This window comes from Pecten maximus, chromosome 3 (genome assembly GCF_902652985.1).
Source record: "Pecten maximus chromosome 3, xPecMax1.1, whole genome shotgun sequence".
Taxonomy (NCBI): Eukaryota; Metazoa; Mollusca; class Bivalvia; order Pectinida; family Pectinidae; genus Pecten; species Pecten maximus.
In genome coordinates, this window is record NC_047017.1 from 49,225,665 (window position 1) to 49,242,676 (window position 17,012).

The 17,012-nt window shown below is 40.0% G+C and overlaps 1 protein-coding gene across 3 annotated transcripts in view; it reads left to right on the forward strand.

The window, feature by feature from the left end:
• The first annotated feature begins 2,113 nt into the window (after positions 1-2,113).
• Positions 2,114-17,012, forward strand: part of LOC117324428 (MAPK/MAK/MRK overlapping kinase-like) — an 84,105-nt gene continuing 69,206 nt past the window's right edge. The window contains exon 1 of one of the 3 annotated variants that reach the window (XM_033880278.1): positions 2,114-2,430. In XM_033880278.1, the coding sequence (XP_033736169.1) occupies positions 2,247-2,430 (184 nt within the window). In that variant the 5' untranslated portion in view covers positions 2,114-2,246. Of the gene's footprint in view, positions 2,431-9,630; positions 10,008-17,012 lie in introns of those variants that run through there. The other 2 variants (XM_033880279.1, XM_033880280.1) reach the window with 2 other exon arrangements.

Genomic DNA, 17,012 nt, shown 5'->3' on the forward strand with positions numbered 1-17,012 from the left:
TCACAATGTCAATGAGTCTTTGGCACTTTTACTCTTCAATGATTTCCTCTGTCTGAATTAGAGGACAACTTCCTATAAAACGGATACCGTGTCAACAGAATTTTCTGTCAATGGTAGATAACTATAATGCATTTCCAATCCAAGCGAATTTAGGCGAAGCTATGATAATACTACAATCAAAAGATATAGAAGTTACTTGCTATTGTGCCCCGTGTAATTTGACATGATGTCGTTCCGAGTCCCACCCCGACCCTTTGATATCGATTATGTACTCATTGTGGATATATGTCCCATAAGGTTGATACTCGACACACATGGTTTCTACACATACTGGAAACACCAGTGACATCTCACTCGGTCCCTCACGGAGGGATATACTGCCCAAACATATTGTACTCCGCATAATTTACGTACTAAAACAGTGATTTTACCACTAAATATATAGATTAAAAACATTGCCATGCATTGAAAACTAGCTATTGATAAATCGGTCGGTTATTTTTGTTTTGGGGGAAGGTTGACATTATGTATAAGGGAATATGAAATAACGATTTCTGAGTGATCCTATTGTGGCGAATTTAAATTTTGAATCGAAAGTTAGCGGAACCCTGTGTTGTAATATTTGTACAGTACTGTGCCTATTTGGGTAGTTTATCTTTTATGTAACTATGTTTTATATGTATACGCCAACTTAAACTGGCAATAAGTGAAACATCTTTGGTATTTTAAAATATAGAATCACTTCGGAAGTCACTAGAACCATCTTTTTTAATAAACATATACCAACCTGATAGCTAGTGGAACTATATTCTATGATTTACATACGTCATCCTTAATGAACAGAATGTCATAACTAACCACGCTGACATACACCTTGACAGTCAAATTCATATGCTCCTTAGAATGACGGAAAGGCCCGAATGGGTTTCCGATTGCACTCGACTTTGAAACTTTGTTCAGTTCCGTCTCGACTCGAAATCATAACCAACTGAACGTATACAAATAAACATTCTTCATTGTTGTGTCCGTACGAATCCGCCTATGTTTGATGTTGAAGTTTGACTACCTAAGCATCCCACCATCATTGTGTTGACTTAGCCTATACTGGATTTTCTACCCCTAGTTAAGTACAGGTGAAGCTGACTTTGTGTGTGAGATGACATTAGTTATGTACCCTTTACAGTGAGTGTCCATATATTGTACACGGATTTCAGAGCTTCTATTGAAATCCGAAGTTTGAAAATGTGATGATAATGAATAAACCTTATTGTTTCAATGTTGTCTTTGTTTATTTCCTACATTTCTACTTAACCTGGATTTGACATAGATTTGCACGTGGGTGCCGTCGATAAAGCTGGAAACTCTGTTTCTGAACGGACAGCCATTTGTAGAAATGTCACTTGTTAAGTTAAGTCGTGGAGTCGTACATGTCGGTACGACCGGGTACTCGTCATTTCTACCATACAAGATTAACACGTATAAATGGTACAGCGGCCTTACAACGGTTCGCTAGAACACTCTTCTTAATGTGTATATATATATATACATATATACAATTCTTTGTTAGGCACTATTTGGACCATCTCTTGCGAAAACAAATATTCAATTCGATTCAGACTAAACATATATACGAGATTTTTTTCGCTTTATAGTGCAATAATTTAAATAAAATTGGTAGGCCCCCCTATACCCATTTCCAATTGGGATGGGTGTATTACGATCATTGGTACCGCACGGTTTTATATTTAATGTACACTTTTATGTAAATTCATGATGAGAAAAGTTCCGACTAATAATTCACACCTGCTTTGTTATCAATTTCTCTCTACTGGCTTCTGTACTTACATATGGCACGCACGTATACTATAGGGGTCTTTAAACTATTCAATCAACACCAATTCGAAGTACAATGTGGATTCAAATGGCATAGACTAACAAAATAGCTACGATTATAAGGCGCACTGGATACCACTGAGGAGGTAGTGAGTATAAACACCCTCACTATACACAATCGGTAGGCCACATATACCATTTACTCTGAGGATTTTAAACTACACAAAAGGAACGCTTTTAATAATACGATTTAGGGTATGCATCGTAACACTGATCTATGGATTAAACGATTATAATAAATGTTCTCCTTGTATGCTGGGTGTAAAATGGCGGACAGGTAAACCTAGATACCTGGTCTATGGAGAGGAGTTTGCCAAACAAATGACTTATGTGATGGATTTTACACCGTATCCATGACTGAGGCTTGGGATAAGATCATGGACGATTCGTCAGACTCCAGTGACGATGAACCTGCCGCGGAGTTGATAAAAAATGACACAAAAGCAGACAAGAAAAAAGAAGAAAAGAAAAAAGAGGACATGAAAAAGGATTCCGCACGTTCAAAATTCAAAGACAACAGGTTTACTTCATTTGGTGGTAAGTATGGAATGTTTTAGTAAACACCACACATCAGAGTCAACAAGGGCCAACACTATGGATGTCTCATACACACTCGGTCTTCTGTGTACCGTTTATAAGCACAAACAAATGCCGAGCAGTTCTATACCAATGGTACATTAGTGGGTTTTTTTTCGATGATAATCTAGTCCCCGACGGATTCATTCCCCGATGATAATCTAAGTCCCCGACTGGTAAAGCCAGATGATTCATTACCCGCCCGTCCACCCATCTGGTCCGGATGGGATGTATTCTTTTTATTTCTCTACAAATGCCCATGACGATCCTGTTATTGACACATCTAGTGCTAATGACTGTAAATGTCAGTGATGATCCTGTGTTACCACACGAGTCTAGTTTGTGTTGACTCTGTTTAGTTGTCAGTGATGACCCTGTGTCACTTGTGTTGACACTGTTTAGTTGTCAGTGATGATCCTGTGTTACCACACGAGTCTAGTTTGTGTTGACACTGTTTAGTTGTCAGTGATGACCCTGTGTCACTTGTGTTGACACTGTTTAGTTGTCAGTGATGATCCTGTGTTACCACACGGGTCTAGTTTGTGTTGACGCTGTTTAGTTTTCAGTGATGATCATGTGCTATCACACACGTTTAGTTGACTGTTTAGTTGTCAGTGATGATCCTGTGTTACCACACGAGTCTAGTTTGTGTTGACACTGTTTAGTTGTCAGTGATGATCCTGTGTTACCACACGGGTCTAGTTTGTGTTGACACTGTTTAGTTGTCAGTGATGATCCTGTGTTACCACACGGGTCTAGTTTGTGTTGACACTGTTAAGTTGTCAGTGATGATCCTGTGTTACCACACGGGTCTAGTTTGTGTTGACACTGTTTAGTTGTCAGTGATGATCCTGTGTTACCACACGGGTCTAGTTTGTGTTGACACTGTTAAGTTGTCAGTGATGATCCTGTGTTACCACACGAGTCTAGTTTGTGTTGACGCTGTTTAGTTTTCAGTGATGATCATGTGCTATCACACACGTTTAGTTGACTGTTTAGTTGTCAGTGATGATCCTGTGTTACCACACGAGTCTAGTTTGTGTTGACACTGTTTATTTGTCAGTGATGATCCTGTGTTACCACACACGTCTAATTTGTGATGACACTGTTTGTTAAGTTGTCAGTGATGATCCTGTGTTACCACACACGTCTAGTTTGTGTTGACACTGTTAAGTTGTCAGTGATGATCCTGTGTTACCACACGGGTCTAGTTTGTGTTGACACTGTTAAGTTGTCAGTGATGATCCTGTGTCACCACACACGTCTAGTTTGTGTTGACACTGTTAAGTTGTCAGTGATGATCCTGTGTTACCACACACGTCTAGTTTGTGTTGACACTGTTAAGTTGTCAGTGATGATCCTGTGTTACCACACGGGTCTAGTTTGTGTTGACACTGTTAAGTTGTCAGTGATGATCCTGTGTTACCACACGGGTCTAGTTTGTGTTGACACTGTTTAGTTGTCAGTGATAATCCTGTGTTAGTTACCACACACGTCTAGTTTGTGATGACTCTGTTTAGTTGTAGTTTGTGATTTTGTTAACACATTGTATCCTATGCTGAGGGCAGACGACACAGTCAGGAAATAATTAACCGATTGTTATGCAATTTTTAGGCATTTTTTTTATTTCATCAAAATATGGGCATTTTAACATTCTTGGAAAACAACATTAATGAAACCGTCAACGTGTTTTAGTAGTGATAGATTAGGGTAGATATTATCTTAACCGTCGACGTGTTCTAGTAGTGATAGATTAGGGTAGATATTATCTTAACCGTCGACGTGTTCTAGTACTGATAGATTAGGGTAGATATTATCTTAACCGTCGACGTGTTCTAGCAGTGATAGATTAGGGTAGATATTATCTTAACCGTCGACGTGTTCTAGTAGTGATAGATTAGGGTATATATTATCTTAACCGTCGACGTGTTCTAGTAGTGATAGATTAGGGTAGATATTATCTTAACCGTCGACGTGTTCTAGTAGTGATAGATTAGGGTAGATGTTATCTTAACCGTCGACGTGTTCTAGTAGTGATAGATTAGGGTAGATATTATCTTAACCGTCAACGTGTTCTTGAGATTAGGGTAGATATTATTTTATTGAAGATGAAATATGACCTTACCATGGGAATAAAAATAATACAAAACATTGTTGTAGGTTTTCTTTTTATCACATATTTGTCGAGCTGTTTTGTCTTTTTCTCGCTGTCAGAGCCCAACATACCTCCTGACTAGATCTAATATTGTCTGACTCACGAGATAGCATGTCCCATTAACACACATTTATAGTTTATATTGACACCGTTTTGTTAGTAACGCGATATCACGCTTAGCATGTTGGTGTTGAATAACATTTTATTTAAAATTACCGATGATATAACATAATAAAATGTATCGGATCTGTAAAGGAAGTGATCTATATAGACAAGATGGTGGTAATATATATGCGCATTAATCATTTACTATCTCTGCCATCTGTTGATTCACTTACAAACCATATTTAGCGATGTCATTATGAATTGATGAGGCAACACACTACATATTTTTGAAATGTTAATTAATTCATTCACATTCAGATATATATACATGCGGCTAAAGAATTTAAAGGTCACTATTACGTGTACTATCTAGTCAGTCTACATCCAGTTTCACAGTCTATAACTAAATTCAAGGTCCAGAAGTATTTTTATTCAAGTGTATGTATACTGTATTAGAACTACATTAGTTTACCAATCCTTATATCCAGTCTACTATATCTACTATGAACCTTACCGAGCAGGCGCGGACCCAGGATTTTCGAAAGGGGGGTTCAGTAATTTAGTGATAATGCGAGCGCCGTAGGTGCGAGCCGAATTTGTTTTTCTTTTCTTTTTTTCTTTTTTTTTTTGCGAGGGGTCTGGGGCCGCAAAGGCATTTTAAAGGCTATAACCCCCCCCCCCCCCCCCCCCCCCCCCCCTAAGTGTCTGTAGGGAATGTCACTATGGTGGTACCGACCCCCACCCTAGTGTCTGTAGGGAATGTCACTATGGTGGTACCGACCCCCACCTAAGTGTCTGTAGGGAATGTCACTATGGTGGTACCGACCCCCACCTAAGTGTCTGTAGGGAATGTCACTATGGTGGTACCGACCCCCACCCTAGTGTCTGTAGGGAATGTCACTATGGTGGTACCGACCCCCACCTAAGTGTCTGTAGGGAATGTCACTATGGTGGTACCGACCCCCACCTAAGTGTCTGTAGGGAATGTCACTATGGTGGTACCGACCCCCACCCTAGTGTCTGTAGGGAATATCACTATGGTGGTACCGACCCCCACCTAAGTGTCTGTAGGGAATGTCACTATGGTGGTACCGACCCCCACCTAAGTGTCTGTAGGGAATGTCACTATGGTGGTACCGACCCCCACCCTAGTGTCTGTAGGGAATATCACTATGGTGGTACCGACCCCCACCTAAGTGTCTGTAGGGAATGTCACTATGGTGGTACCGACCCCCACCTAAGTGTCTGTAGGGAATGTCACTATGGTGGTACCGACCCCCACCTAAGTGTCTGTAGGGAATGTCACTATGGTGGTACCGACCCCACCTTAGTGTCTGTAGGGAATGTCACTATGGTGGTACCGACCCCACCTAAGTGTCTGTAGGGAATGTCACTATGGTGGTACCGACCCCCACCCTAGTGTCTGTAGGGAATATCACTATGGTGGTACCGACCCCCACCCTAGTGTCTGTAGGGAATATCACTATGGTGGTACCGACCCCCACCCTAGTGTCTGTAGGGAATGTCACTATGGTGGTACCGACCCCCACCTAAGTGTCTGTAGGGAATGTCACTATGGTGGTACCGACCCCCACCTAAGTGTCTGTAGGGAATGTCACTATGGTGGTACCGACCCCCACCTAAGTGTCTGTAGGGAATGTCACTATGGTGGTACCGACCCCCACCTAAGTGTCTGTAGGGAATGTCACTATGGTGGTACCGACCCCCACCTTAGTGTCTGTAGGGAATGTCACTATGGTGGTACCGACCCCCACCTAAGTGTCTGTAGGGAATGTCACTATGGTGGTACCGACCCCCACCTAAGTGTCTGTAGGGAATGTCACTATGGTGGTACCGACCCCCACCTAAGTGTCTGTAGGGAATATCACTATGGTGGTACCGACCCCCACCTAAGTGTCTGTAGGGAATGTCACTATGGTGGTACCGACCCCCACCTAAGTGTCTGTAGGGAATGTCACTATGGTGGTACCGACCCCCACCTAAGTGTCTGTAGGGAATGTCACTATGGTGGTACCGACCCCCACCTAAGTGTCTGTAGGGAATGTCACTATGGTGGTACCGACCCCCACCCTAGTGTCTGTAGGGAATATCACTATGGTGGTACCAACCCCCACCTAAGTGTCTGTAGGGAATGTCACTGTGGTGGTACCGACCCCCACCTAAGTGTCTGTAGGGAATGTCACTATGGTGGTACCGACCCCCACCTAAGTGTCTGTAGGGAATGTCACTATGGTGGTACCGACCCCCACCTAAGTGTCTGTAGGGAATGTCACTATGGTGGTACCGACCCCCACCTAAGTGTCTGTAGGGAATATCACTATGGTGGTACCGACCCCCACCTAAGTGTCTGTAGGGAATGTCACTATGGTGGTACCGACCCCCACCTAAGTGTCTGTAGGGAATGTCACTATGGTGGTACCGACCCCCACCCTAGTGTCTGTAGGGAATGTCACTATGGTGGTACCGACCCCCACCCTAGTGTCTGTAGGGAATGTCACTATGGTGGTACCGACCCCCACCTAAGTGTCTGTAGGGAATGTCACTATGGTGGTACCGACCCCCACCTAAGTGTCTGTAGGGAATATCACTATGGTGGTACCGACCCCCACCTTAGTGTCTGTAGGGAATGTCACTATGGTGGTACCGACCCCCACCTAAGTGTCTGTAGGGAATGTCACTATGGTGGTACCGACCCCCACCTAAGTGTCTGTAGGGAATGTCACTATGGTGGCTGATTTCGGACACGTCGTATTAGCGTCCCCGCCACGTGAAGAGCGACAGTGAGTCATGTGACAAAAACACCCCGCCAGTGCGATATATTTTGTCGTATTGTCGCTCTTTGCAGGGCGCTCTTTGCTTTTCGCTTGACGGGTGTGACAGTGCGAAATGGCCGAAATCAGTCGTCATATGAAATCTGAAATTATGTAACTTAAAAAAAAGAAATATGAAACTTAAAAAAAATGATATCTGAAATTATCATTTATATAGCTGTCTTTGTCATCTGAGATTCATACTTATGTTTCATCTGTAATGAAATTGATAATTTGCATGTATTTAGTATGTATCCGTGTGGTCATTAAGACAGCACGGTGTAGATTATCTACATACAATATAAAATACATTCCGAACATTGTGTAACCCAGTCCTTACATGTTGGCGTCGCATGTGAAAATTAATTCTGGATTCCGCACCCACAAAATAATGAAGTTCGGCATAAATAATGTTTATTATACGCGGTAAACAACTCATATGTGTATTAATGTCTACCAGTATTAAATGTACCCAGTATGTGAAATTCTAATCCCAATTTGTTTAATTGTGATTAGATATCACGTAATCGTTTCCTATAAAGCCTTTAGAATTTAGAATTCTTAATGCTCATTGCCAAAGATAAATTCCATGAACCTTGACACAATACCATAGGACATAATTTAGATCGGCCAATATTTTAAAGTGATACCGCCTTTGTAAGTTCGTCTTTGTAAAATTTGACTTTGTAAAGTTCGCCTCTGTAAAATTCGCCACTGTAAAAAAATGATCTTGTCAAATTCGCCTCCGTAAATTTTGACTTTGGAAAATTTGACTTTATAAAGTTTACTTTTTAAAAGTTCGCCTCTGTAAAATTGTAACTTTGTAAAGTTCGCTTTCGGGAAGTTCGCCTTTGAAAAATTCGCCTCTGTAAAGTTTGACTTTGCCAAGTTTGCCTTTATAAATTTTGCCTTTGTAAAGTTTGATTTTTAAAGTTTACCTTTTAAAAGTTCACCTCAGGGGCCGCGGTGGCCGAGTGGTTAAGGTGTTCCGACACTTTAACACTAGCCCTTCACCTCTGGGTTGCGAGTTCGAAACCTACGTGGGGCAGTTGCCAGGTACTGACCGTAGGCCGGTGGTTTTTCTCCGGCTTTCCTCCACCTCCAAAACCTGGCACGTCCTTAAATAACCCTGGCTGTTAATAGGACGTTAAACAAAAACAAACCAAACCAAACTGTAGAAAAATTGACTTTGTCAAGTTCGCCTCTGTAAAAATTCAACTTTGTAAAAATCGCCTCCGTAAATTTCGCCTTTGTAAAGTTTGCTCTGTAAAGTTTGACTTTGTAACGTTTGCCTGTGTTAAGTTTGACTTTGTAAAGTTCGCCTCTGTAAAGTTTGCCTCTGTAAAAATTGCCTTAGTAAAGCTTGCCTTTGCTATTGATGGACAGAAACTATAATTCAGTGGACACTCGAAATAATTATGAAAAGTTTTATCATATCTTTTTTTAATAAATTAAAACGTCGTTTCCGCCGACAGCGGTGTGTAGCTTAACACAACAAGATAAAAAAATATCTTAAAGTAAATTTCAAAAATCTGTATTCAGTCTATACAGTAATTTTACCATAACTGACATCAAATAGACTTCCAAGATAAGATAATAATTGAAATTCAGTGACATGTGCCCGGAGTTACCTCCCTTCTACCGTGTGGATCGCTGTAGCATATCTTTGTCATCTTTGATGTGCGAGTATTTAATACATTGCGAAAGAGTGTCACAAAGCTCATTTTAGAATGCATTCACATACCGTTAATGATTAATGAATAAAAATGGAATATTCAGTTTATTCAAACTGTATTACGCGCCATTTCCTTTGACATATTGTATACAGTCGCTATAGTGATTGGATGCCTACGCAGTATGTAGTTAGACCTATATCCGCTATATCAAAGAGTCCTTCATAGATCAGTGTTTACGGCCAATATGGTTTAAGTGTAATTCCAAAATTTATATTTATGGATTTAAAAATCTAAATTGTATAATCCCTATAACTCTCTTAGGGCTTAATCGTGATTTTAACTAGGTCGTTGTAATGGAGAAACACTGGGGCTCCCAAAGGGGTAAACACGGTACGGTTAAGTCTTAAACTATTCAACACAAACTTCAGGTATTAATCGTTTAATTATGTAACGTGTATATGGACCAAAGTGGATTAAGATTGTGTCGTGAATTGTGTGTGGTCGTCGGAAATGACAGTAGTTATCAAACGAGTATTGCAAAGATCCCCCAGCAAAAATAGTTCTGGTATACACACGGTGATGGCTATCACCTGTACAGGTGAAAACTAACTTGTGACATGTGTTGGTTTCGTCTTCTTTGGGAAATATGTACATAGCGTTATGTACTCATGTGAAGTGTTAAGAACAATTGAGTGGAAAGTTATCTTATACCAATAAGGTTCCTTGGTGGATGACGGGGACAAGCAGGCTGGATGAACCTTATTGTACAGAGTAGGTATTCTGCAGGTGTCGAATGGTTATAACTGTACCTCAAATGTCAACTATCTGTATTTATAGTATTACACTTCAACGAGACGTCGTGTAACTTGTACCAACTTACCAAAAAATGGCAAAAATCGCTCCAAATACACTCACTTCTAATATATAGGTTATGTATTACTTAGGGCGCCTTATACTGTTTTAAAACTTGATACTTTATACAATTGTATTTATGTATATTTACCATGTCTGTTAATCAATTAGCTGTGCACAGGGTTGTGATAAGTAAATGAAAACATCTAAAATTATGTCACAATGAAATGCAAATCAACGTGCATATGTTGATCAATTACAATAAAATTATGTGATTATAGGTATAATCAGATTAGCCAAATCAGTCTTGTATACATTAGCTAGAGGGTACACGAACATATCATATTGCTGCCTATAGGTATAGGTCTCAAACCAACAACCCGAGTGGTCTAACCTGAGTGGTCTAGCCTGAGTGGTCCAAACAGCACATTATAATGACTGAGAATGATTTCTGGTGTACCTGTATCATCAGGTCATTGATGGAGTAGGTAACATTTGTCACCAGGTACCTGTATCATCAGGTCATTGATGGGATAGGTAACATTTGTCACCAGGTACCTGTATCATCAGGCCATTGATGGAGTAGGTAACATTTGTCACCAGGTACCTGTATCATCAGGTCATTGATGGAGTAGGTAAAACGTCACCAGGTACCTGTATCATCAGGCCATTGATGGAGTAGTTAACATTTGTCTCCAGGTACCTGTATCATCAGGTCATTGATGGAGTAGTTAACATTTGTCTCCAGGTACCTGTATCATCAGGCCATTGATGGAGTAGGTAACATTTGTCACCAGGTACCTGTATCATCAGGCCATTGATGGAGTAGGTAACATTTGTCACCAGGTACCTGTATCATCAGGCCATTGATGGAGTAGGTAACATTTGTCACCAGGTACCTGTATCATCAGGCCATTGATGGAGTAGGTAACATTTGTCTCCAGGTACCTGTATCATCAGGCCATTGATGGAGTAGGTAACGTTTGTCACCAGGTACCTGTATCATCAGGCCATTGATGGAGTAGGTAACATTTGTATCCAGGTACCTGTATCATCAGGCCATTGATGGAGTAGGTAACGTTTGTCACCAGGTACCTGTATCATCAGGCCATTGATGGAGTAGGTAACATTTATCACCAGGTACCTGTATCATCAGGCCATTGATGGAGTAGGTAACATTTGTATCCAGGTACCTGTATCATCAGGCCATTGATGGAGTAGGTAACATTTGTCACCAGATACCTGTATCATCAGGCCATTGATGGAGTAGGTAACATTTGTCTCCAGGTACCTGTATCATCAGGCCATTGATGGAGTAGGTAACATTTGTCTCCAGGTACCTGTATCATCAGGCCATTGATGGATAGGTAACATTTGTCTCCAGGTACCTGTATCATCAGGCCATTGATGGAGTAGGTAACATTTGTCTCCAGGTACCTGTATCATCAGGCCATTGATGGAGTAGGTAACATTTATCACCAGGTACCTGTATCATCAGGCCATTGATGGAGTAGGTAACATTTGTCACCAGGTACCTGTATCATCAGGCCATTGATGGAGTAGGTAACATTTGTCACCAGGTACCTGTATCATCAGGCCATTGATGGAGTAGGTAACATTTGTCACCAGGTACCTGTATCATCAGGCCATTGATGGAGTAGGTAACATTTGTCACCAGGTACCTGTATCATCAGGCCATTGATGGAGTAGGTAACATTTGTCACCAGGTACCTGTATCATCAGGCCATTGATGGAGTAGGTAACATTTGTCTCCAGGTACCTGTATCATCAGGCCATTGATGGGATAGGTAACATTTGTCACCAGGTACCTGTATCATCAGGTCATTGATGGAGTAGGTAACATTTGTCTCCAGGTACCTGTATCATCAGGCCATTGATGGGATAGGTAACATTTGTATCCAGGTACCTGTATCATCAGGCCATTGATGGAGTAGGTAACATTTGTATCCAGGTACCTGTATCATCAGGCCATTGATGGAGTAGGTAACATTTGTCACCAGGTACCTGTATCATCAGGCCATTGATGGAGTAGGTAACGTTTGTCACCAGGTACCTGTATCATCAGGTCATTGATGGAGTAGGTAACATTTGTATCCATTGATGATCTTTTTTAAACCCAATTGTCTTAATCGTCTTGCCTTGTTAGGTTTAGCCTTAGCTCCCTGTCTAGGTGTAACCCAGTTATCTTAGCTCCCTGTCTAGGTATAACCCAGTTATCTTAGCTCCCTGTCTAGGTTAGACACAGTTATCTTAGCTCCCTGTCTAGGTATAACCCAGTTATCTTAGCTCCCTGTCTAGGTATAACCCAGTTATCTTAGCTCTCTGTCTAGGTGTAACCCAGTTATCTTAGCTCCCTGTCTAGGTGTAACCCAGTTATCTTAGCTCCCTGTCTAGGTTAGACACAGTTATCTTAGCTCCCTGTCTAGGTTAGACACAGTTATCTTAGCTCCCTGTCTAGGTTAGACACAGTTATCTTAGCTCCCTGTCTAGGTTAGACACAGTTATCTTAGCTCCCTGTCTAGGTTAGACACAGTTATCTTAGCTCCCTGTCTAGGTTAGACACAGTTATCTTAGCTCCCTGTCTAGGTTAGACACAGTTATCTTAGCTCCCTGTCTAGGTTAGACACAGTTATCTTAGCTCCCTGTCTAGGTTAGACACAGTTATCTTAGCTCCCTGTCTAGGTTAGACACAGTTATCTTAGCTCCCTGTCTAGGTATAACCCAGTTATCTTAGCTCTCTGTCTAGGTGTAACCCAGTTATCTTAGCTCCCTGTCTAGGTGTAACCCAGTTATCTTAGCTCCCTGTCTAGGTTAGACACAGTTATCTTAGCTCCCTGTCTAGGTTAGACACAGTTATCTTAGCTCCCTGTCTAGGTTAGACACAGTTATCTTAGCTCTCTGTCTAGGTATAACCCAGTTATCTTAGCTCCCTGTCTAGGTGTAACCCAGTTATCTTAGCTCCCTGTCTAGGTTAGACACAGTTATCTTAGCTCCCTGTCTAGGTTAGACACAGTTATCTTAGCTCCCTGTCTAGGTGTAAACCAGTTATCTTAGCTCCCTGTCTAGGTGTAAACCAGTTATCTTAGCTCTCTGTCTAGGTTAGACACAGTTATCTTAGCTCCCTGTCTAGGTATAACCCAGTTATCTTAGCTCTCTGTCTAGGTGTAACCCAGTTATCTTAGCTCCCTGTCTAGGTGTAACCCAGTTATCTTAGCTCCCTGTCTAGGTTAGACACAGTTATCTTAATTCTCTGTCTCAATTTCACCCAGTTTTTCTCCAGTCCCAGCTTGGTCTAATGAAGTTATCTGCCTTAGTTTATAAATATTCCTCTAATCCTAGCTAACAACAGTCTCTAATTACAATATGCCTCTCAATCAAGCTAATTAACTTATCCAATGAAATGCAAGGTAGTAAAACAAGTTAATCAATATATGTTAACACGTGGGAACATCCTCTTCATCTACATTATATAATCACAGGGAGCCAGCGATAAGGCTTGTGGTATACTCACTGTTTAACTCCTGATCATTGATTAAATACTAAAACATTATCTGTCCTCTTTCTACTTTTATAGACATATTCCTGCTTACATCTTACAAAGAGTGTAAAATTGTGATAGGGAACAAAACTGTTGTGTCTATCCTTTTGGTAATTTTATTGAAGAGATTAATTAATAATGTCTCGCTGTGGAAGGAAGGGAGACATATTGTACTAGTATAGTTCTTCTGGTTCTTCTTCTAATAACAATTTCTTGTCCGGACGATGACCATAACTTTAATACTGTTAAAGATATTAAGTTGATGAAACTTGGAGGATCGATACTTGCATCACCAAAAGATGATGTGCATTGCACTGCAGTAATGTCACTGTGACCTTTACCTCAAGGTCAAACAAGTGAAAAACTTTCCACAAGTTGTTGTTCAGGCCACACTTTCTACACTTTTGTAGATGTGTTGATAAAACTTGTAGAATAGTTGCACCCTCTAAAGATGATGTGCAGTGCACTGCTGTAGGTCACTTTGACCTTGACCTCATAATCAAGGTCAATTGTCAAATAAGTACGAATTGCAGAGAAGCTAGCTATAATGAGATTGGTTTGTTTTTGTTTAACGTCCTATTAACAGCCAGGGTCATTTAAGGACGTGCCAGGTTTTGGAGGTGGAGGAAAGCCGGAGTACCGGAGAAAAACCACCGGCCTACGGTCAGTACCTGGCAACTGCCCCACGTAGGTTTCGAACTCGCAACCCAGAGCTGGAGGGCTAGTGATAAAGTGTCGGAACACCTTAACCACTCGGCCAACGCGGCCCCCTATAATGAGACGCTTTCGAATTGTTGGTATCAATTGTTGTATTAAAATGAAACTGCTTGATATTGATAAGTAGATTCACCCCTGCTCCACCTGTATTACTATAATGAGACAACCTGATATCTCACCTGTAATATTTTTGTGTAACATACCCCGTATTACTATAATGAGACAACCTGATATCTCACCTGTAATGTTTTTGTGTAACATACCCCGTATTACTATAATGAGACAACCTGATATCTTACCTGTAATATTTTTGTGTAACATACCCCGTATAATTACCTTAATGAGACAACCTGATATCTCACCTGTAATATTTTTGTGTAACATACCCCGTATTACTATAATGAGACAACCTGATATCTCACCTGTAATATTTTTGTGTAACATACCCCGTATTACTATAATGAGACAACCTGATATCTCACCTGTAATATTTTTGTGTAACATACCCCGTATTACTATAATGAGACAACCTGATATCTTACCTGTAATATTTTTGTGTAACATACCCCGTATTACTATAATGAGACAACCTGATATCTTACCTGTAATATTTTTGTGTAACATACCCCGTATTACTATAATGAGACAACCTGATATCTTACCTGTAATATTTTTGTGTAACATACCCCGTATTACTATAATGAGACAACCTGATATCTCACCTGTAATATTTTTGTGTAACATACCCCGTATAATTACCTTAATGAGGAAAACCTGATATCTCACCTGTAATATTTTTGTGAACATACCCCGTATTACTATAATGAGACAACCTGATATCTTACCTGTAATATTTTTGTGTAACATACCCCGTATTACTATAATGAGACAACCTGATATCTCACCTGTAATATTTTTGTGTAACATACCCCGTATAATTACCTTAATGAGAAAACCTGATATCTCACCTGTAATATTTTTGTGTAACATACCCCGTATTACTATAATGAGACAACCTGATATCTTACCTGTAATATTTTTGTGTAACATACCCCGTATTACTATAATGAGACAACCTGATATCTCACCTGTAATATTTTTGTGTAACATACCCCGTATTACTATAATGAGACAACCTGATATCTCACCTGTAATATTTTTGTTTAACATACCCTGAAGCATGTTTCATTGGCTGTGCCAGTCAGAAATCGATTGCAGTTTCAAAATAATGACAATGATGACATTATGTCATGAACAGAACATGACACCAAAAATAATTGCTGCCTCTGTTTTATTTTGCCCAACACAAAATGCAAGTTTTTTGAGTTATGTGTTCAAAAGTATCCTAAACTGTATCTGTACTTGTCTCAGAGTTTAAGTTTTGCTTGCCAATTGCCTAGAAATAAAATGTTGAAAAATTAAAAAATTAAAATCTCAGATGAACACAAACTCCCCATTTTAGTTAGTTCTGTAAAAAAAACCTGTAGCAAGGGAACGTTTTAAAAACTCCCCATTTTAGTTACATAGTAACATGTTAAACTTCGTTTTTCTAAATGATTCTCAAATATACCCAGTATTACATGGTTCATTGAGCTGTTGCCAATAATCTACACATTATTATTTTTTACTGTTGTGTTATAGCTATATATAGTTTATGTTGCTTTACTCATCAGTTATTAGGTTGCCATCTTATTACTAGGTAATAGGGCTTAAATATTCATCACTTAGCTGGTGTTTCTCTAACACCTGTCGAGAACCAACTACCTAACAACATCACCTTGTTTAAACACTATTGTCGTCATGTATGGTGTCACTTCAGTAATAAACACATTAAACGGATATTTCACACAGGTTTGGACAATTTTGGCTGTTCTGTACCTTTTGTGGAACTCTTTCGAATGTCTTTTAAAACTACTATCAGTATCAAATTATATTTCCTGTGGTCAGTTTGGACAAGTCATATATAGTCTAGTCTTACATTGACCGGGGTATTCCCATCAATATTACTGTAATATTGATGGGAATACCCCCAGTCAATGTAAGATTAGACTACCTAAATAAAGCACATTGGAGAATCCTGAACTCAAAAAGGTCTGACTGCATGGAATCATAGATTTTTGGCAAAATATTGAGTAAATACCCAAGTACAATGTAGATGTAGCGGAACTGGACCGGGTCGATTGTCAGTGACCAGGTAGCTCAGTTGGTAGAGCATCTGGCTAGTGTTCGGAGGTCCTGGGTTCGAATCCCGGTGTGGCCTATACATATCCACTGTACACTTAGAATTTTTGCTGTTATCTTAGACTCATTTCTTGTTGTTTTTAAAGTGTACATAAATGTTCCACACTGTTTGTCTAATATAATGTCAACTAGTTGTGACATAATCGGGGTCAGGCAAACATTTGTAAATTGATCTAGGTAGACAGAATATCTACAAATTAAATGTCACATGTTTGATTATATGGTAATTGAGGCATGCAATATCAATAAGAACATAATGTGTGGAAAACCCCTTTTAATTTAGATACATAACATTGGAATGGACCTAAGACTGCTCATTAATACATACAGGTATAAACTTGTAAACAAAGCAAAAAATATTGATGACCAGTATATAAATCATGATCAAAGGTACACTACATTTTAAT